Source organism: Carcharodon carcharias, chromosome 20 (genome assembly GCF_017639515.1).
Source record: "Carcharodon carcharias isolate sCarCar2 chromosome 20, sCarCar2.pri, whole genome shotgun sequence".
NCBI lineage: Eukaryota > Metazoa > Chordata > Chondrichthyes > Lamniformes > Lamnidae > Carcharodon > Carcharodon carcharias.
The window spans coordinates 21,045,984-21,068,901 of NC_054486.1; the positions used below are offsets into that span (position 1 = coordinate 21,045,984).

At 43.6% G+C, this 22,918-nt stretch overlaps 1 protein-coding gene across 1 annotated transcript in view; it reads left to right on the top strand.

Annotated features, from left to right (window-relative positions):
- Window positions 1-22,918, top strand: part of rgs6 (regulator of G protein signaling 6) — a 180,608-nt gene that overhangs the window by 91,405 nt on the left and 66,285 nt on the right. Inside the window, exons 4-10 of the mRNA XM_041214476.1 lie at window positions 1,881-1,932; window positions 12,778-12,842; window positions 13,007-13,083; window positions 16,735-16,816; window positions 18,933-19,007; window positions 21,518-21,616; window positions 21,958-22,019. Coding sequence (XP_041070410.1) covers window positions 1,881-1,932; window positions 12,778-12,842; window positions 13,007-13,083; window positions 16,735-16,816; window positions 18,933-19,007; window positions 21,518-21,616; window positions 21,958-22,019 — 512 coding nt within the window. The remainder of the gene's footprint in view (window positions 1-1,880; window positions 1,933-12,777; window positions 12,843-13,006; window positions 13,084-16,734; window positions 16,817-18,932; window positions 19,008-21,517; window positions 21,617-21,957; window positions 22,020-22,918) is intronic.

A 22,918-nucleotide genomic window follows, 5' to 3' on the forward strand; every position in this document is an offset into this window, starting at 1 on the left:
GAGGTGGTGCTGGGGTTGGACAGTTCACGATGGTGGTAGGGAGTTTTTAGGTTAGTTTTTTGGGAAGCACTCCTGCTTCTTCTGGCCCATGCAACAGTGGTTAAAAATGGAAACCTTGGGCAGGATTTTCCTTCATCGGGCAGGTACAGCGGGCGGGCCTGAGAGCGGCCGGGAAATGCTCCGCTACCCACGATTGGCCCGTGACCGTGAATTCACGCTGGCTGGCCAATTTACAGCCAGCCAGCATGAAAGGCACGCTGAGGAATTCAGCACTGCCGGGGTGGGGGCAGGAGGAGTGCGAGCGGTGAGGTCCGCAGATACACGGGGGAGCGCGCACTGAAAGCTCCCTGAGAGCACAGAGCTGCCTCAGGGAGCTGCAGAATTGTACACACAACAATAAAGATTTTACAAATAACATAAACATGTCCCCACATGTGATTCAGTCACATGAAGAGGGACATGTTAAAAATGATGTTAAAAATTTCTATTGTTCTTTGAAATTTACTGTTGGAAACCTCATCCCACCCTTGGATGAGATTTCGTAAAAAATTCAAGGGCCGCCTGGCCTATTTGTCTGCCCGCCAACCGTTAGGTTGGACAGGCAACGAAAAATACAAATTAATTACATGCATAAGGGCCTTAATAGGCCTTATAATTGTCAGCGGGCACACTGCCGACTCTCGCGCGTGCCCGCTGACTGAAATATCGCACAATGATGTTGGGATGCTTGCCTGCCATCATCGTGCACTATTTTACTCCTGATTGGGTTGGGCGCGTGCCCATCTGTGAGCCCCTTGTTAAAATGGACCCTACCTCAGCAAGCAGAACTTGTTATATTGCTTCATACCTTGTCTTGTTCACATTCTTTTTAAACGAGCTGTGGTGGGAGCTTGACAGCTGCCAATTGGGGGAGATTGATAACTTGTTAAATCTAATCAAGGTCTTTTTAGCCTGCCGGAAAAACATGTTGGGATAGTTCCCAATTCTAGGCTATATCTTACGTGCATTAGGATACAGGCAGCAGAGCTTTTACAAGATGTGTAAGATAGGAGGTTGGTCAGGAAAGCATTGGAAGAGTTGAGTCTAGAGGCAACAAGAACATGGATGAGGGCTTTCAGCAGCAGAAGGGTGGAGACAGTTACAAAGTTAGAAGTAAGTCGTCTTAGTACTGGTGTGGATGCAAAGTTGGAAACTCAGCTCAGAGTCAAATTAGACACCAGGGCTGTGAACTGTCAGGTTCAGACTCGTGCGGTAACCAAGGAGAAAGATGGAGTTGGTGGCTATGAAACAGAGATTTTGGCAGGGACCAAAGACAGTGGCTTCTCTCTTCCCAATATTTAGTTGAAGGAAATAGCTGCTTACCCAATTCTAAATATCAAACAAACAGTCTAACTATTTAGAGACAGTGGAGTGGTCAAGATAAGTGGCAGTGAGCTAGAACTGAATGTTGTCAGTGTGGATGTGAAAACTGGCTTGGCGTTCTCCAGTGATGATGTCGAGGGGCAGCACGTAGATAAGAAATATGAAGGAGCCAAGGATAGATCCTTGGTGGTCTCCAGGCTGTGGGAGCTGGAAGAGAAACCACTGCAGGAACTTCTCTGGCTACAACTGAATAGATAGCACTTAAGTGAAAAATAAAGCAAACTGAAAACTCAGTAGCCTAACACTGTTGAAGCGTGTCTAAAGCGCGTCATCTGGCATTTATCTTCCTGTGATATCAGAACTATATTGAACTATAATACAATATAAATTGTCAGATGAAGCAATAATAAATTGAAAAGGAAAGCTTTCCTTGGATAATCTTCCAGCTTTGCTGCTATATCTGCCCTTGTGTTTTAAGTGTCAGATTCAGTGCAGTGACAAATAAATCTTTCTTACAGGCTCCGTACTTTTGGCCATCAAACTGCTGGGAGCCAGAAAACACAGACTATGGTAAGTACATCTCATTTCATTTATTGCAGTGCTGTAAAAAAATGTAACACATCAGTCTGTTAACTCCTTGTACATTGTTTATCCAAGCACGAACAGAATAGAATTAGGGTGGTAAGCTTCCCACTGGCTAAATTATATTCTATTCATCTTGTCTAATTTTTGCAAGTTTGCTTTGCCAGTTGTTTCATTTCTGCGGGAGAGAGTGCGAACACAGTGTAATGTATCCTGCCTACCCTGCCAGTAGTCTTCATGAATTGAGTTTGATGGTTTCTGTGTGCCAAGACACATCTACCTGATAACGATTAATCTATATTTTTGGAGACCGGTCTCCCAACATGGAAAATCACTTGACAGGAGCACAGATCAGAAGATTGGGTTGGGCGACCCCTTCACCTGATTCACAGTGCTCCCAATATCCCACTTGATCAAATTACATTCATAAATTCCGGTACATCAAAAATTGGGAATGCAGCCTTCCCAGCCGCAGCCCCAACAAATGAGATTGTAGACCACCAGTCTCGAGAAATTTAGTATCAAAAGTCAATTCATCATACAACTTGAGATCAATCTGACAGAAATTTTACAAAGCAGGATTAAGGAGGTTCATAGTTATATCAGCAATTACTTCTATCATTGTGTTTTTTTCAGTATTGTATGGCTTCCAGTCTATTGGTGAAGGCACAGTTGCTAATTATCTGGTATTATTTGGAACAGGCAGCCATTAAGATTAGTAGACCTGATCTCATTTTAAAAACAAAATGATGAATTTTGTGCCCAATAAGTTGAGAGATGCTAGAATTGGTAATTGGAATTGTAACACTTTCATATTCCGTGTAGGCAATGTCAATGCCTTAAACCCCCTAGCGCCATTTAATGCAAAATAAGATTTCATTTACGTTAACACTGTAGCATCGGTATAAAGTGGATTTGCTTTTCAGAGCTGTTTAAATATTACACTGTAAAGCCAGAGCCAGGGCCTGACTAAACTCCAGAACAAAACAAAATGTTATTTCCTTCTCAGGACGTCTCACTTTGCTTTTCATATTGGACCTTGACTTTACATAACACTTACACAACATTTTTAGCTTACAGTTATACCGTAACTGAAACCTAACCCCGCCCCCCCCAACACCCCTATTCTTCTCCAACTTAACCTTAAGCACAGAAGAGCACCTTAAACTATTTTCAAAAAATACGCCATGACACAAAAATATTTTTTCCAAATTTTAAGATTTAAATTTCCTTGTAAAAAATCTTAAAAATTGAAATGTGAAAGGCCCACACTGTTTACCAAAAACTGAACCTAATAACTGTATCCCCAACCCCTCCCCTCCCCTCCTCCTGTCATCCCCAGCAACTGGTATGTATGCAGCATGATGCACATCGCCCAGGCCAATTAATGTCAATAGAGTCAACACACAATATTCGTACTGCCTGCAAATTATAATGGCCTGTGTGTACAGCCAGCACTACCTATGTTGCACATTGGCTGCACACCTATGGAGGTAGCCAATTTTGGAAGTCCATAGTAGCAATCACTGCCTCTTACAGGGGACGTCCCTTCTTGCTGTAGACATAAGGAACAACTTGAGTAACAAATGGCGAAGGAGGGAGTGAGGCCTCACTACAGGCAGCAGAGAGGAGGAGGAACATCCTTTATCCTTCAAGGGGAAGGAAGCCCTCCAGACAATTACTCCGGAGGCACTGGCAAGAGATTGCTGAGTATATCAGTGTCGGGAATGTTGTACCAGAACATGTCTGTAATGCAGGAAAAAGTTCAATGATTTAACTAAAGTTGATGTAGTAAGAAGACTACTCAAATTCTTTCTGATCACAATCTCATTACTTACAACACTTGAGAGAACCGTTCTCTCCCATCATCTTGGACTGTCCTGCCAATCACTGCAGCACACTTAATTATATATCCTTCTCCTCATGCCCACACACTCACCACTATTGTAGATCTTACTTATCCCCAAATCAATCACAGACTGTCAGCAATTCCACCATGACAGCCATATTCTCCAAAACCTCACAAGGTGCGTAATGGCTCTAAGTGCATTGCTCATTTAGAGAGCTGGCGCAGGCATGATGGGCCAAGTGGCCTCCTGTAGTGTCACAATTCTGTGGTTCTGTGCGTCTCACAAGTACATTCCCCTCTTTCTTGCAGGCAAAGGTCACTTGCAAGAACAGGCACTAGCTTATTATCAGAGGAGGAAGACAATGTCTGCACACCCTGCCCCTACTTTTGAAGGGAACATCCTGCACATTATCATGAGGGCAGGAAGTGGCCAAGGGCATTGCTAGAGGAGATGCTATGCAGTGTTTCTTAATGAAAAATCCTTTTTGGCTCTTCTTATTTCTCCTTCACCCCACATAATGTACATGATGATCTGTCAAGGCTTGCAACATTTCGCTCTCCCTGTGCGCTCTCTGTCACAAACTTCCCATGTCCCTCTCTTTCATACAAGCTTCTGAAAATGTCTGCACTGTTCAACTAGTAAGGGGAGAGGAACACATGTTCCAGAAAATGCACCATCATGTAATCTGACTGTCACAAGCACCAGACCAGATATTTGACACTAAATGGATGTTAGAGGCTAATTTAGAGAAGAGATGTGTGCGTGGTACTCACTGGGCATAAATGCACAGGACCTAGGGTAGGAGGATAGGACAACATAGGAGCCAGCTCACCGGAAACCATGGGTGCTTCCTGGTTCTTGTCGGGACCCCTGTGTTCCAGTGATTCCTGTACCTGGACAGTATCCAGCCAAATCAAGTCGCACTTCTCTGTTTATTAATCAATTAAAGTTATCTTTAATGATTTAACATTGTGGACAGCATTAAAACAGTTGACAGAAGCATAAAGGCAGTACCGAGGAATGTACATGACTTGTAAACCTAAAGATGCCAGCATCAAGACAGACGATTGATCTGCTCCATTGCAGCTTTTGAAGTTTTTTCTTCTTCGTGTTCTAAGGCATCTTTCCTCTTGGCGAAGCTTCTTAAGGCTCGTCTGATGGCAGTGCCAGACTCGTCACAGTGTCTCCTTTCTCTGTTGTTTCTGCTGGTTGAGGCATACGTCAAAGTTATCTGAGAGATAAAATTTCTCCTCATCTCTGACCTAAAAGGGTGACCCCTAATTTTAAAACAGTACCCCCTAGCTTTGGACTCACCCACAAGAGGAAACATCTTTTTCATGTCCACCTTGTCAATACTGTTCAGGATCTTATATACTTTAGTCAAGTCTCCCCTCACTCTTCTAGACTCCAGTGGAAACAAACCCAGTCTGTCCAACCTTTCCTCAATGATAACCTGCTCATTCCAGGTATCAATCTAATAAACCTCCTCTGAACCGCCTCCAATGCATATACATCCTTCCATAAATAAGTAAATCAAAACTGCACACAGTATTTAAGATGTCTTGCCAATGCCCTGTCTAGGTAAAACATAACATCCTTACTTTTATGTTTAATTCCCCTCATAATAAAGGATAACATTCCATTAGCCTTCTTAATTACTTACTGCACCTGCATACTAACTTTTTGTGACTTGCATACTAGAATAACTACAACCCACTGCACCTCGGAATTCTGCAGTCGTTCTCCATTTAAGTAATATTCTGCTTTTTTTATTCTTCCTGCCAAAGTGAACAACTTCACATGTTCCCACTTTATCCTCCATTTGCCAGATTTTTGCTCACTCACTCAACCTATCTATATCCATCTGCAACCTCCTTATGCCCCCTTCACAACCTATTTTCTTACCTATCTTTGTGGCATCTGCAAATTTAGCTACCATGCCTTCACTCCCCTCATCTAACTCATTGATGTAAATCATAAAAAGTTGAGGCCCAACAGAAACCTTGGCGGGACTCCACTCGTCACATCCTGCCAATCAGATAAAGGCCCATTTATGCATACTCTCTGCTTTCTGCCAGCCAGCCAATCTTCTATCCATGCTAATATGTTACCCCCTACACCATGAGCTTTTATTTTCTGCAGTAACCTTTGATGTGGCACCTTATCAAATACCTTCCGAAAATCCAAGTACAGTATGTCTACAGGCTCCCCTTTACCCACAGCGCATGTTACTTCTTCAAAAAACTCCAATAAATTGTTTAAACGTGATTTCCCTTTCATAAAATCATGCTGATTCTTCCCTATTGCCTTGAGTTTTTCGAAGTGCCCAGCTATAACCTCCTTAATGATCGATTCTAACTCATTCCCCACGACAAAAGCCAAGCTGACTGGTCTACAGTTTCCTGTTTTCTACTCCCTTCTTTCTTGAATAGAGGGGTTATATTTGCTGATGGAACCTTTTCAGAATCTAGTGAATTATGGAAAATTAACACCAACGCATCAACTACCTCATTAGGACCCTAGAATGAAGTCCATCAGGACCCGGAGACTTGTCAGTCCGCAGTTCCATCAGTTTGCTCAGTACTGCTTCCCTAGTGATTGTAATTTCACCAAGTTCCTCTCTCTCTTCCACTTCTTGATTTACAGCTATTACTGGAATGTTTTTTGTACCTTCTGTAGTGAAGACAGAAGCAAAATATTTGTTCATTTCTTCTGCCATTTCCTATTACCTACGATTAACTCCCCATTCTCACCCTCTAGAGGACCAACACTCTTTTCCTTTTTAAGTACCTGTAGAAACTCATGTTATCCTTTTTTACATTTCTAGCTAGCTTCCTCTCATACTCTAATTTCTTTTTCCTGATTAGCCTTTTAGTCATTCTCTGCCGTTCTTTATATTCTGACCAATCAATTGATCTGCCACCCATCGCAGTTATATGCTTTTTCCTTAAATTTGATGCTTTCCTTAAATTCTTTAGTTAACCACGGATCCCTCACCCTTCTAGTGACCCTTCTTTGAATTGCTTCCAACGCAGCTATATCCCTCCTTAAAGAAATACTGACTTTGAGAGGCCAGGTTCTCAAGAAGGCTGCTGGATACGATGAAATGTTAGATGCACTGGGCAGCCAACCAGGCAACCGAGTTTGTGCACAATGTTGCGGAGCATGAACAAGTCTCAAAGCATTTTGGAGAACATGGAGACCATTCTGGATTAACATGGACCCGGTCGTCTGCTCCATCAACACCACAGCAGAACCCGCCATGATGGAGCATCTTAGGACAGTTTCCTTGGCAACACAAGCTTCTGCCATAGAAAACCGGGTGACTACCATCTTGGCTTTGGGAGGCGCTACTCATCGGGACTTCCCGAGCATCACATTATTCTTGCGCTCTGTTCTCCAGCAGAGCACTAGGAGTGCCCAGGCAGCGCTCAAGGGACAGTGAGGAACATTTGCCGTATCCTATCAGAATGGTAGTGGGTCTACTATTTTGCCAGATACTCTGCCAGTTCTCATTGACTGTGCCACTCAGCCAGCCCTCACAGTTAGCTGCAGCCTGAAGCCGGTTCCTCGAGGCCTAAAGCTGCTCGAGGTCCCAACCACGGCCAGTTGAAGTGTTTTCAATGGGAGCTCAGCAGCTTGCTGTTTCCTAAGCCGGGAAAGCACTTTGTAGGTGCACCAAAGATAAGTTAACAAGCACACAAGACAAGGACTAAAGTGTGCAGAAGGGTGGCCAGTCATTTTTAGTTGATCAATGCTAACTTTACGGGTGAAATTTTAACTTATTCAAACCGCAATCTCTTACAACATTGGACCTGATTTGTTTGATCAATCTGTTTCTTCTTCTGGATTCGATGCTAGTGTATCTCTTCATAGTGAAGTGAGTGCAATACCAATGGGGCAGAATTTTAAAGGGCCTCACTAGCCAGGCACGTTGCCTGTAAAATTACCCGGGTGGCCTTACTGCCACCCTCCCAGCCACCCCTAACTTGTCCGTTTTATGCGGGGTCGGGGCTGCGGCAGACTAGGCTCAGTCCCAATTGAGGCCCTTAAGTGGCCAATTGATATGCATTCTGACTGGAAATCTATATTTTCCTCCTGGCTGCTGTACTGGGTGCTTAGTCTTCCCCTTAGTGCGAGAGAAAATAGAGTGTTGCATAGTCAAGTTTCTACACCCAGATGTCCGAACCTGCTGACAATGTCACTTACCTAGTTGAACAGCTCTACTGAGAAAGGACAGTTTCCCAGTGCACCTGAGGGTGTCAAAAACCTTCTAAAGACGGTAGAAGTATCAAAGGCTACCACCATCCCTACACGACGGACACCAAGCGAATCACCCCATTTCTAGGCTACTAAATTGAGGACGTTACAGATCATCCAAAGGTGACCTAACGAAACGAGAGGCCAGATGGCAAAGCCCTACAATTAGAATGTTACAACAACTTGTGATTCTTGGTCCTACTGCCTTGCAGATTTCTCATGGGCACAAAGCCAAATCTTGCCGTACAACAGGTTGGTTTATAAATGCACTGCAGCACCCAGACACCATCCCTCCTTTATAATTTACATCCATGTTAGCTTAACTTGCTAAGGAAATGAATTGAAGCCGTTCACGTTCAATATCAAATCTTGGGCTATATTCATTTGTTATAAAAAATATGACAGACCATTAAACATCACCCAATTTTTCCCTTGAAAGAAACAAGTTACTGAGCATGGTTTTGTTTAATAGCAAGATGAATGAAACTTATCGCAATCATTTTTTTTGTGCAAAATCGTTCTGTACCCTGTTTAACACCAACCCCATCCCCAAAATCAGAAAAGACCAATTAAGATCATAGCTTTCTCTCTAATAAGTTTGACACGGTTTCCCATGTCTTCCAATGCATTCCTTCTGAATTAACAAATTACATAGACAAGACATAAATCTACTTGAAATTATGACGTTTTGCGTTGGAATGAATGGAAACTAACAGAATTCATTCCTACCAAGCCTCTAGCTCTGCTGTCAAGTAGCTATAAATCATGACAGCAGGTTCACAGAATCACAGTGCAGAAGAGGCCCTTTAGCCCATGGAGTCTGCGCCGACACGTGAGAAACACCTGACCTACCTACCTAATCCCATTTGCCAGCACTTGGCCCATAGCCTTGAATGTTATGACGTGCCAAGTGCTCATCCAGGTATAATTATAATTTTTTTTAATATACTTATTTGAATTCAAATCCACCATCTGCCTGTGGTGGGATTTGAACTCTGGTCCCTAGAGTGTCTGAATAGTAGTCCAGTGACAATACCACTATGCCACTGCTTCCCCTTAAGTTCCACATCTGCCATGACAGGATTCGAACCCTGGTCCCCAGAAGATTAATCCTGGGTCTCTGGATTACTAGCCCAGCGACAATTCCACTACACCATTGCGTCCCCCATAAAAATTCAGATTTCACCACCTGCCATGTTGGGATTCAAACCCAGATCCCCACAGCATTACCCAAGGTCACTGGAATACTAGCCCAGTGACAATACCACTATGCCACCACCTCCCCCATTGAACAGGCATGTCAAAAGCTTCACTATTTTCCCTCTTTCCAAATATCACATCTTTTCCCTAAACAAGGCATATTCCACCTCGTCTATATCATCTTTAATCTCAGGGAGCCTGATCTTTAGTTAGCTTCCCTATTTCTATGTTTCCTTTCACTCTTGCCCGTTCGTTGATGATGAGTTCATTCATTTCCTTACCGGATTGGTCAGCTGAGGCTGGCCTATCCACTTCTCAATCTGTTCCTGCAGTATTCAGGGCTTCTCTAATACAGCAATGTCCCGCTGTTTGCGACTTCCTTGTTCATGAATTCACTTACCCACGCTTTTTGCTTTGTAGACAGCATTGCCAATCACGTGAGAAATTCTCGCTTATCCGTGGTTTCTTCTCTCTCTCTCTCTCTCTCATTTTTTTGGGGAGATGGCAGCCATGACAGAGCAGAAACTGAAATGGTTTCAGCTGAAGTGCAGCCTGAACGAAGGGGTTAACCCATAAATGTCATACTTGCTCGGTCCGAAGCTGCAATAAGGACTCTATTCAATTTTAAAACTTCACTGATGTATTGCACAGAAGCTCCCCTGTCTGTCCTTTACAGGTACTGCACCACATTTTATCTGGCGAGTCCAGGTACTGCCCTTGCATGGCTGGAACCGATCTAATTGAATCCTATTTAAAAAGATGTTCCCCATTTGCGATTTCGCTGTTTGCAAGATATTGCGGGAACATAACCCCTTTGAATGGTGAGACTTTAGTGTAAAGGCAAAATACTGCAGATGCTGGAAATCTGAAACAAAAATAAAAATAGCTGGAAAAACTCAGCAGGTCTGACAGTATCTGCAGAGAGGAACACAGTTAACATTTCGAGTCCGTATGACTCTTCATCAGAACTGAGGAAATATAGAAATGGGGTGAAATATAAGCTGGTTGAGGGGGGTGGGACAGGTAGAGCTGGATCGGGGGCCAGTGATAGGTAGAGGCAAAGAAGAGATTGCCAAAGATGTCATAGACAAAAGGACAAAGGGGTGTTGATGGTGGTGATATTAGCTAAGGAATGTGCTAATGGTGACATTAAGGGTAGAAAGCAGGATTTCTTTAGGAGGAAGCTCATGTGGAGACATGATGGCCGGGATTTTCCAGTTCCACAAGCCACGGGACCGGAATTTCCCACCCAAAGTCAACGGACTTTTTGCTGGTCTGTCCAATTTCCTGTCCTGCCTGTGATGAATCCCGCAGCAGACGGAACTGGAAAACCTGGCCGACATCTCTATCAGCTTCCAGCATGAGTTCCGACTGGATGCATGCCAGTGAATGATTGAAGAATGTGAATGTTCCCAGTTCCAGCATCTAATATCACGCTGTTAGAAATAAAAAAAACCTCCCCATTTGGAATCTATCCTAGATTTTATATATATTAAATACGGTGAAATAGCACACTGTCCGATTTGCTGGGCTAATTCCTTTCTACAGTCCTGCCAGATTGTTTGTTACTTAAGTAGCCAAAATTAAGAAATTTCTCAGGGTCAATCTGCCAACTTGCCCAGAGCCAAATGCAAACTAATTTTGGAACATATTGCCTGCCTGTATATTGACCAATTATGACTCTTGTGAAGACATGGACCACTGAACCTTCTCTAGATACCTACTTCAATTTATCCCATACAATTAGTCAGAAGAATATGACCCCCCCCCCCCCACCCCCACCCAACTCTGATTTTTGGGTCCATTTAATCAAAGTAAAAGCAACAGCCTTTGTGTACTTGAATCACAATCCATTCTTCACTTCCATCCTGCACCAAATTCTTATCCCACTTATTGCCTGTACACATTGCCGGGATTTTCCCTGCCCGCCGGCATCGGGCGTGTTCAGTGGCGTGAGCGGACAATATGGCGCAATTGGTTTCATGATGGTGTGAAACCACTTTGCGACCATCCGCTCAGCCCGCCGATGGTGGGCCGTATTCCCCGCCAATGAGGTGCTAATACATCAACATATTATTAGACCAGAATCATCCCCCCACCCCCCCAACCTCCCGCTGCTGGATCGTCCATCCACATCAGCGGGAAAACACGCCGACAGGTTTCACAACAACACATAAGTGACGTGCACTTAGCGGGCTGCACTTCGCTCGGGACTTCAAGATTTGTTTGCCTAGCTTGCTTCAGTCAACATTCGCGGTTGTCAGCGCCAGGCTTCACAGAGGAGCACCACATCACTTTTAAGGGGACTCATGGGTAGGTCTCTACCTTCTAGGTCAGCCATATGTGGGTGGCTTTTCAACGGCTGCAGGCCAAGGCTTGGCGAAAGGGGAGAAGTGGCCTCAGGCAAGGGAAGAGGCTGTGGGACGAGGATTCTGCTGGGGAAGGAAGTTATCCCAGAGTGTGAGTATGGGGGCACATGTTGATCTGTGCAAATGGCCTCAAGATAGTGAGGGCTGAGGGGGCAGTCTCCAGAGGAGATGAGGCCAGATGATCATGTGAGGGTGTGTGTGTGAGAATGGGTGGTGATGTCCCTTGAGCTGGCAGCGAGTGAGATGACAGTGAATGTGTGATAGGTTTGACTGTGTGAATTTAGAGTGATGAGATCGTTACCATACCCTGGCTGCATGGATGAGATCATTCATCCTATATCTGCATTGGATGGCCAACCTCTTCTGTGCAGCATTCGGACCAATCACCACTGTTATCGCCTACCAAGCCATAGTGGTAATGTTGCTGCTCCTCCTGCGGCCAGAGCGGGGGTAGAGGACATCACGGAGTCCAAAAGACGCTCGAGGGCTGTAGTCTTCTTGCCTTTCAGGGCCATGTTTTCTTTGCTGCGGTCCCGGGCTGGAAGCACTGAGCGTGGCTGTATTTTAATTGTGGTGCCCAGCGTGATGAAGTGCCGAGGTGATGGTGTGACAGGCGAATGAGGGCCTGCCAGCCATGGAAACGGTATGTTTCCCAGGAATTAATAAATAATGTGGTGGGTTTGGGACAATACAGTGTGAAAACCCACCATTGTGGCCAGTGTGTAAAATGTAATTTTAACCAGCCGTTAGCACACTTAGTGCAAATCTGGGACGATTCTGCCCATTCTCACCCCCCCCCTGTTCTTAGCTAGGTCTTCTGCCAAAGAGCATTATCACACCTAATCCCACTAACTGATGCAGGACCCCCTCCCCTTTCAGTAGGGTAACCCGGCTTCTGACATTTGTCACATAATTCATGTCATACGCCATGAAAATTATTTTGTAGGTTCATGAAGTTTGTCAGGAATTGAACTCTCTTGCACATTGAATACAATATCTTTGTTTAAGTGGTTAGGAAGGAGCAGGGATGTGCACCTTGTCATCAGCGTTGGTAAAGTGCAAAGCCAATGAGTTAAAATTTTGCTTGGAAAGGGAGAGGCTTATGTATTCTAACAGCGTAGTTAATTACTTCAATCTCTTTTTCACCATCACAGCCATCTACCTGTGCAAGCGGACAATGCAGAATAAAGCAAGACTGGAACTTGCAGATTATGAAGCCGTAGGTATACTAATTTTATAATCAACGGCACACTATTGTAATACCATATTGTCATTTTGAAAGCTACAGCATGGATTCCAGTCAGTACTTGCACTAATCATATAGCAGTGATTAAAAAGCAGAAACCTGTTTTCTGTTTTAACATAAAACTATTCATTCTGCAGGAAAATTTGGCCAGGTTGCAAAGAGCATTTGCACGAAAATGGGAGTTCATCTTTTTGCAAGCAGAAGCCCAAGTAAAGTACGTAACTAATAACTTTACGCACGTATAAATTGAGAAACCATTAGGACAGAATTGAACTTTTTCTTTCTGTATATGTGTGGAGCTGATCGCTCATGGTGTTGCTTATAGCTGATCAGGATCTGGAGTATGATTGTAATACTTAGCTGCTAATCAGGTCTGTGATCAGTTACTCACTGAGCGGGATTCCTCTTCTCAAATTCTGAACTTAATTACAGCCTAATTTGTTGTTTTAGAACAAGTCTCTAGATTGGCAGGTTCTTATTCCTTTCCCTTTTATATTAAAAAAGCCGTAACATGAGATACCTGCCTTTTTTTCTTTTTAGGATTGTACGGTTGCAATTTATTGGTGAATTATGCAAAGGGATATCTGGAAAATGATGGATATTTCCGAAACTTTATTGAAAAATATAATTTTAAAGCTGTTAATAAATCATTTTATCACCGGCAAACAGCTGAGCTTGTGCCAGATGCTACATGAAATGAGCTCTTTCCTCAATATTAAGATAAGCGCAGATAATACTTTATTATCTTGCTCGTTTGTGAAAAATACGGTGACCTTATAATGTAAGTGTCCCCGCTGAATTTGAAAGGGCAGTATTTTCAATGAGATTTGATATTTTTGGGCACTGCAATTTTTCCTGATGACAATTTGCTAAAAAAAAAGATATATTTTATTTTCTTCTGGGTTCTCCATGTCACTGTGTCCCACCCTCAACTGTTTAGAGGGAGGAAGAGTCGCTAGGAAGGCCTTGAGTCCTTTTTTTAGCTCGTATCCAAGAGCAGCCATGGCACATTGTCTCCTGTCTTTTTGACCAGAAATCGCTGCTTGCCACAAAGAAAACCTAAAGATACAGAAAGCGAAGCAATACTTCCAAATGGAAAATGAAATGGAAGAATACTTCATAATGCCCACTTTACTGTGACTTATTTCAGACAGGGCTCCACCGCTACGCTAATGACCACCAAATGTCCCATAATCTGCGATTTACATAATGCACCATTTTACAAGCACCATTTTAGCACCATTGGCACTGAGGTCACGGTTGCACAATAACTTCAGCAACCCAGTTCAGTGGGTATTAAGTGGGTTCAAGCCCCAGCCCAGAGATTTGGATGCTGTTGGCAATCCAGTGCAATACTGAGGCAGAGCTGCACTGTCTGATCCCTCGAAGAAGAGGCCGGGTATTCTCCCTGGTTTCCTGGTCAATATTTAATCCTCAAGTAACATCATTAAAACATTTTAATTGCTCATAGAATTAAAATCATAGAATGGATGCGGCACAGAAGGAGGCCATTCGGCCTGCCGTGTCTGTGCCGGCTCTCTGCAAGAACAATTCGCCTAGTGCCACTGCCCCACCTTTCCCCGTAGACCTGCAAGTTCTGCCCCTTCAGATAATGATCCAAATCTCTTTTGAAAGCCGCAGGTGGTAATGTATCTCAGCTGTGTGTGTGGACGTTCACTGTGCAGTGTGCACAAATTGGCTGCTGCTGCGTTCTAACAATGACCTGCACTTCAAAAGTCATTAGTCGGCTGTGAAGCACTTTTGAAAAGTCCTGAGGTCATGAAAGGTGCTCCAGGAATCCCAAGTTCTCTCACTGTTCTGACCCAGTATCCATGGTAACCATTTACATGAGCTGATTCAGGCTCCATTATAATCAAATATGCCAAAACACTTTTGCAGCCTTAAAATGTAACCATAGCATGGAAAATGTTAGTTTCGCCCATGCTGCCTGTATCCATCGTCCCAGCAACTAAATTCACTTAGGCTACTTTTAGGCTGTTGTTGACTTTATTTTGAATGCACTAATCTTTAACCTGGCATTATAGAATGTGCAGCAGAATCGAAGACCATGCTGCCTGATGTGGCCTAGCCTGGCCTGGCCTAGCCTGTGCCTCGGGCCATCCACTGTAATTACATTTCCCCTTCCCTTGGGCACGACTTTACGGTCTCCTGCAAGTGAGCCTGCAGGCGGAGTTGATGGTGTGGGGGGGCGCGCAACCCTGTAAAATTCCAATTCCCCTGGTGGCCTCCCCTCTGCCTTCCCACCTGCGCCCCCCCCAACCCCGGCCTGTCTGTAATTTTAGGCGCGGTGGGCGAGACTGGCAGGGGGAATGAGGGGCAGGGGGCAGGCCCAGCCGGTCACCCTGATTGAGCCTTGGGTGGGATGGAGGGCCTTCCTCACGAGCCCCCTTTCAGCATCGGGGATCCCCCCTCCGGTCCCCTCCCGTCCCCCCCATGTTCTGTCGTCTGGGAGGTCTCTCCCCACCCCCTCTCTCTGCACCGACCCTCCAGAGACCTCACCTCCCCGCGCTGCGGTGAGAACCCCCCCACACTGATCTGGTCTTGGACTTACTGGACTTCCAGTAAGATCTTTTTTCAAATACATTTCATTAATTTTAACACAGGCATTCAAAATATAGTTGAAATAGTTTCCTGAGAGTCACTAGGACACACATTTCATCTATAAATGGATTGTGGCCACAATTTTACTGCCCCATTTCGGCAGGGTCGGGGGCGTAAAATGCGGCAAGACATTATAAACACCATTGACGACAGCGGGAACATAAAATCCCACTCTCGTAAAATTCTGCCCTGTCAATAGTAACCCAATCATTGCACTGGAACAGGAATCTATTGTAGATATAGTTATCGAACATTGTTTAATAGAGTGTTTGATGCCTGCCATAAAATGCAAAGCTAATATTTCCCACTCACAATGCATGGTGGGCGAATATTGCCCAATGTTTCTTCAGTGATCCTTTGCGTGATCCCACTCAATGAGAACCTTTCTGGTGAAATTATTGGGTTGATTTTCAACTGCCGCTTGCCCTATGTTGTCAACACATCCGCCACACATTCCCACAGTACCATCTAATTTCAGATCACGTATAAGTGGGAAATGCAAACCATGCTCCCTAATGAGGGACAGACCCAAGCTTTCAATGCAAGTAGAATTCCCCAAATCTCCTCTCCTCAGATCCCTCTCAACTCGATCTTTAGGCTTTGCTCCATTGTGAATCTGCAGATAGATTGCACTCCCCCACGGAAAGTGTTTAAGCAGAGGATCACCATTTGGTTTGTAGGAATCAAAGAAAAATGCATTAATCTTGCTTGGAAACTCAGTCAAGACTTAAGCTTGCCACCCATCTGATTTTGGACTGAAGAGTCTCTGGTTTTATCATATAAAATAAAAATCCAGTCTTATTATTAGGTAAGGTTTTCAATTAATTTTCATGATTAGCAAAGCAACCAGCAAAACTCAAGCAAATAGCCATTGCCTTGACCATTGCCAATGCTGCCCATATTCAGCTTTGGATTTGCCAGCCCTGCTGTGCTCTGACGCCTGATTTAGTAAAGTAGCTAATTTGGTGGCTGCCAATTGAACAAGGCAAAAAGAACAATGGAATTGCTCATTCTTGTATCTTGTACCTTCTTTGTATTGCACAGAAAGGAGTGGATTACATAATACATGTTCTAGATCATGCTGATTTTGCAATATTGCTCATCTTTTATAAAATGCTTTTATAAGAAGAGTCACCATTACAGCTTCAGAGACTGTTTTTAATGCATAGTTCAGGTTCATCTGAGAAGGTAACAGCCCTGTAAATTCAGTGTTCCTTTGGAAGTTGATATCATCTTCTTTTAGAATTGACAGGAAAAAGGACAAAACAGAACGGAAGATTCTGGACAGTCAAGAAAGAGCTTTTTGGGATGTTCATCGACCTGTTGTGAGTATAATTAAACTTTACCAAGTAAGCCCGAATGTGTTTGATGTAGTCATAAGGAGTCGCTTTCCAACCTGCAGCCTCCAGCAGGGAGCCTCGCCTGTAGTAGCTCATATCAGAAATTGGTAAGGGGATCAAAGGTTATGGGGAGAAGGCGGGAGAATGGGGTTGAGAAACTTATCAGCCATGATTGATGGGCCGAATGGCCTAATTTCTGCTCCTAGATCTTATGGTCTTATGGTCTAAATTCAGCCTTGCATGGCACATGATTTTTTTGACCATTAATTAAAATGGCCAGAAAATCACATGCTTAGATTTCCGATATGCAGTCATAATGAGATGAAGTCATAAATGATCCCATTGGTGATTTTCACTGCACTGCAATCCTGGTGAATATTAATTTGTTTAGCAATCGGATCCTTGGTCCATGATTTCTCAAATGTTTTGCTGAAATGACTACGTTTTAATGTTTGTGTCTGTGAAGTGCAAGTGAATCAAAATGAAAGCACTTTCTTATCTAAGGTGAAAGTCATAAGTTATGACTGAAGGCAGTGAAGTGACAATCTCTGATACATTGGGCAATGTAATAATGAATAACAGGAAAGCATTTTATACTTTAAACAAAGAGTTTTAGCACCATCAGGAACTCCGTGTAATGAGAGGTGAGGGGGCGGTGGTGGCATAGTGGTATTGCCACTGGACTTGTACTTCAGAGACCCAGGGTAATGCTCTGGAGACCTGGGTTTGAATCCCACCATGGCAGATGGTGAAATTTGAATTCAATAAATATCTGGAATTATAAGTCTGATGATGACCATGAAACCATTGCTAATTGTCATAAAAACCCATCTGGTTCACTAATGTCCTCTACCTGCTCTGGCCTATAAGTGACTCCAAACCCATAGCAATGCCTTCTGAATAAGGGCAGTTAGGGATGGGCAATAAATGCTGGCCTAGCCAGTGATGCCCACATCCCATGAACGAATAGTTCTTCCTAGTTACAAGGCTTTGCTACACTGGCATTCTGATACTGGGAATGCATTTTTCTGGAGACTAATACGTTTGTTTATTTGTCTTAATATCTTATAAACCATTTCATTCAAAAATGCCTGGATACATATTCACATATAAGTGTAGAAAATTATTTAATTGGAGTTGCAAATTCTGAACAACAGTAAAGATAGAAATAAGTCAGATATCCATTTCATCATTAGTATTTATTTAAAGCCCAAACACGCACAACCTCATCTACTGCTTTCTCACTATATCCCTCTGTACAAGACTTCATCTAAATGCACCTTCCATGCATTTACCCTGCCTGCCACAGCGACCTTTCTTGATAACCCACACCACTGTATAAGTCCTTGGATTAAAAAAGATCCGCTTGACTTCTTACTTCTGATTTGTTAATATTTAACTTATATCCCCTGAAATTTGAATTTTTCAGCATGGTGAACAATTTTATCCAGACCATCATTGTCAATTCCATTCGTAATCTTGGAATCTCCGCTGAGATTGCCTGTAATTGTATATTACTAGAGGTTTCCACTGCAGTGCCCTCAGCACAAAACAAAAACAGAATTACCTGGAAAAACTCAGCAGGTCTAATATTTCACCCCTCTCCTAATATTCACTCAGTTCTGTTGAAGGGTCATGAGGACTCGAAAGGTTAACTCTTTTCTTCTCCGTCGATGCTGCCAGACCTGCCGAGTATTTTCAGGTAATTCTGTTTTTGTTTTGGATTTCCAGCATCCGCAGTTTTTTGTTTTTATTTTTGCCCTCAGCACACTTGGCTGAGGAGAAGGAAAACCAGCATGATCAACATTTGGTTACCTGTACTGAAACCGCTGGGTCAGGACAGGATCAGCTACGACTCGCTTCATGCTCAGATGACCAGCTTGTCACTCATTGTCAAGCCTCACCTGTGAATAATGGCTGTTAGGAGAGGGACTGGTCTTCACCCATGATATTGTGTCTCAGGTATGTAGAAGAGAGCAGACTGACCAGGGTAAAAATCGGAAAGTAAACTCTGCGATGAGCAGTGGCGGAAAAAGGCACATAATCCATTGAGATTCTCACTGCGCCTTTTTAAAATCCTCCTGTGTTGCCCTTTCTACAGCCTGGCTGCGTGAATACCACTGAGATGGACATCAGGAAGTGCCGCAGGATGAAAAACCCTAACAAAGTGAAGAAGGTGTGTACAAGCAATCCCCCCATAACTGATTCCAAGGGGAAATGTTCAATGTATAACCGAAATTTAGCAAAACAAATCACTGTAGTGGCGCCTTCAGAGCAGTTCTCGTTTTAACTCGTTCTCTGTCGATAACGAGAAAGAACGGAGAACTCGACGAAAACAGACAGCAACTTCTTTATTCTGGTGATTAAAACGTAAATGGAACAACGATAATGAAATAGCCTGCCAAACAATAAGGTGAATTCTCCTCAGAAAACTTGTTTTTGTTTTTGTAAAAGAATGAAAGAATTTCAGTTGGTAAGTGTGCTGCCTGGCAGACAACAGAGTCATTCAGACGTGGAAGGCACTCGACTCAACCTCCAGTTTGTGTTGAATTAGCATTAAAATGTGCTTCAGCATCTCCCTGACTTGAGAAGGGAAAAGCAGCTACCACCCCCACTGCTAGTTGCTTTCCAGTAACAGTCAATCACAAGTACCTGCGTGTGTGTGTGTGTGTGGATGAGAGGTGATAATAGGATTAGGTGTGATGACTCCATAGGAGAATAGCCTAATGAAGCTCGAATCTAAGTTCAAGCATGCAGAATGGCCACTTAGACTAAGGCTGGAATTTTCCATCCCCCCCCTTCGGCAGGTTCCCGTGAGGCGGGGCCGGCAAGACATTGAAATCTCTGTTCTCATCAGCGGGACCCGAAGATCCCGCCGGCCTAAGTACTGGGAGGATTGCTGCCATCTATGGAAATGGCACTGCAGCATGGACAGTGGCTTTCAGCATCAAAGAGGTTTAGGGGAGTGTTTGAAAACCTTGGGCGGAATTTTACCGTCGGTGAGCAGGGGGCGGGGCCCACTCGCCGGCGTGTAAAATGACACGGGATGATGTCGGGCGGAACCCCCAACGTCATCCCGCCCCATTTAAATTTTCAGGAAGGAGGCGGCGCAGCAAAATCAGCTGTGCGCCCGCCAACCTGTCAATGGCCAATTGAGGCCATTAACAGGATCAATTAAACAATTAAAGGACCTGCCCGTCCAACCTTAAGGTTGGTGGGTCGGCCAGGAGCCCCGGCAGCAACTAGAGAAAACATGAAACCTCATCCAGCGGCGGGATGAGGTTTCATGTAGGGTTTTAAAAATTGTAATAAAGTTATTATGTAAATTATGAACATGTCCCAACTCAGATGACATTGTCACATGAGGGGACATGTAAGGGATTTTTCTTTTATTTATTTTTAATATTTTTGAAAGTGTCAGCGATCTCCCTGAAGCTGCACTTAGCCTCAGGGAGATGAGTGCGCTCTTTCGTTGCGCATGTGCGAAAGAGCGCACTCTCGATTTTAGGGATTCCCCCCTGCCCACACAGGGAGCGCATAGCGCTTCCCGTGGACGTCACGCTGGACGGCCTTAATTGGCCCACCCACGTAAAATGGCGGTGCGCAGCCGATCGCGGGCGGCAATCGGCTCCCCGCCCGCCGGCGATTGGGTCAGGCCCGCCCGCCCAACAAACTGAAAATTCTGCCCCTAGATTTTCTTATTACAAAGAAGTCAACATTTGGCATTAAAATAAAAATACCTTTCGGTTGTAAAGTAGAAAGCAATAATGCTCTGACTTGGCCATGTTTGTGCAATGGTATTGAAAAATTGAAATGAGAAGATTTCTCTCAGAAATGGATGGTTCTTGGGTTATTAAGATTCACAATAAAAAGGTGGCATTGGGTACAATTAAACCTAGGCAGATAAGGAATCCTACTGAAATCTCTGAAAACAATAGGGATAAGAATGCAGAGTCACTTTAAAGAAGAGGAGATTCTCGCTGAACATTATTTGGAAGCAGTTGGAGTTACAAAAGAACAGCACAAGTTAGCTAACCACAAACTCAGGTTGCATAATCTTTGAATCAGGAATATACTGGGACAAATTGGCATTATCAGTGATATGGCATACCAATAATGTGCATCCACTTTGCACCCACAATAATTTTGCATGCCAGACTCCCCGTCCTAGCTAGAGGAATTGGTGTATGGATTACATGTTGGTTTGTATCGTTGTTCAGCTGTGCTGGACTTGAGTATACACTCTAGGCTGGCGCTCCATGCAATATTGAATGCTAGAGCTGCTGCTCAGATGAGATGCTATACCAAATTCCCACCCTCTTATTTTGTTGAACCACAGAGGTGCAAAACATTTTCTCCACGTCCTGGCCAACATTCCTCCCTCAAACAACAGCAAACTAATAAAGCTGAACCGGCCAGTCATAGCTGCTGCCCCTGGTCATACAAAGATTGTCCTGCCCTTCATTAGTAATTCATTGTGTGACTCATGTTGAGATGGGTCGTTGTGATGGTGTGTTTTCTAAATGTAGGTATCATTGATAAGGAGCAGTCTTTATGCGGTGCTATCTTAAGTCACTAGTTATCAGGTGCATGTTTAGACCATGTAGTACTTGATTTGTGGCAGAATTTGAACATGAAACAGGGATCGATCAGGACATTTCTGACACTGTTTTTTGATGTAATCAGTCAGTGTATGGTGTTTCTGAAGACTCACAGATGCACAGTCCTGTACATACACTCGCACCAACAGCTAAACCACCTGCGAAAGAAGATCTGAAGAAACAGGTAACATAAGGCCAGAGATGCTTCCATTCGTTGTGTAATACTGCATTGTAAACATGGTCATTAAATAAACTTAATAATCTAATAGTCTTTGTTTAGTTAGCTGGCTCATCTGCCAGCCAAACTCTCAAATTGAGACAAATTGAACTTTGAGCCAAAATCTGAATACATTGGTAGCAGATGATATGTGGTACAACACCGATCAAGTTTATTATGCTACTATAAACTGTTGTGAATTGTGACTTGGTACATGCATTTTGAATATGATGTGTACATTCCTGGAATGTAATTTAGCTGCACTCCATCCTACGCACAGCTTAAACATTATTTCTTTCTATTTCCAGATAACCTTATTAAATATACAGCTAGACAGGCATTGTTTAAAAATGTCCAAAGTAGCTGAAAGGTAAGGGTTTTCATTCATTAAAAATTCTGCAAAATGCAAAAATGGGTTTTGTATTCATGTTTTCACTTTCTTGGAGAAGGATGATCCCAATACCATATTGACAGATTAAACTATCAGGAAAGATTGAACAACCTGGGGCTGTTTGCACTAGAAAAGAAAAGGCTGAGCGGTGACCTACGACGAGTCTTTAAAATTATGAAGGGGTTTGATAGGGTAGATATAGAGAAGACGTTTCTATTTGTGGGGAAGTCCAAAACTATTGGTCATAAATATAAGATAGTCACTAATAATTCCAGCATGGAATTCAGGAGAAACTTCATTACCCAGTGTGAATGTGGAACTTGTTAGCACATGGAGTGATTGAGATAGAGAGCATGGATACATTTAAGGGGAAGCTGGATAAATACATGAGGGAGAAAGGAATAGGGGAATGTGCTGATAAGATGAGATGAGAGTATACCAGTATGGACCAGTTGGGCTGAATGGCCTCTTTCTATGCTTTAGGTTCTATGTATGTAGTCAGCCCTATAAGCTATGAGGCTCGCTCAAAATGAAGCTGGAACAGTCCACACTCCGCTTCTGGATGTTCACCCAGACGCCAGAGATGAACTCTCTCTGGAGTGACCTACTGAGTCAGAGTTGGGAACCAAAGACTTGCTTTAATCAAGCGTACGTGCAGTGTGCGAATTTGAATTGCCCCGTCACACATTTTACTGTAAGTGATGGTTGTGAGGGTTTGAACCTGTGGCTCATTCCGGGAGGTTGGAACACTAAACCAGGCCAATGCCAGAAATGGCAGGAAGTGGGATCTGAGTTAATCGATCCAGGGGAAGATATCCAACACAAGCATGAGCTCAGGGGAGGAGAGAGAGACAAATTTCCACCTTTTTTGCTGCAGT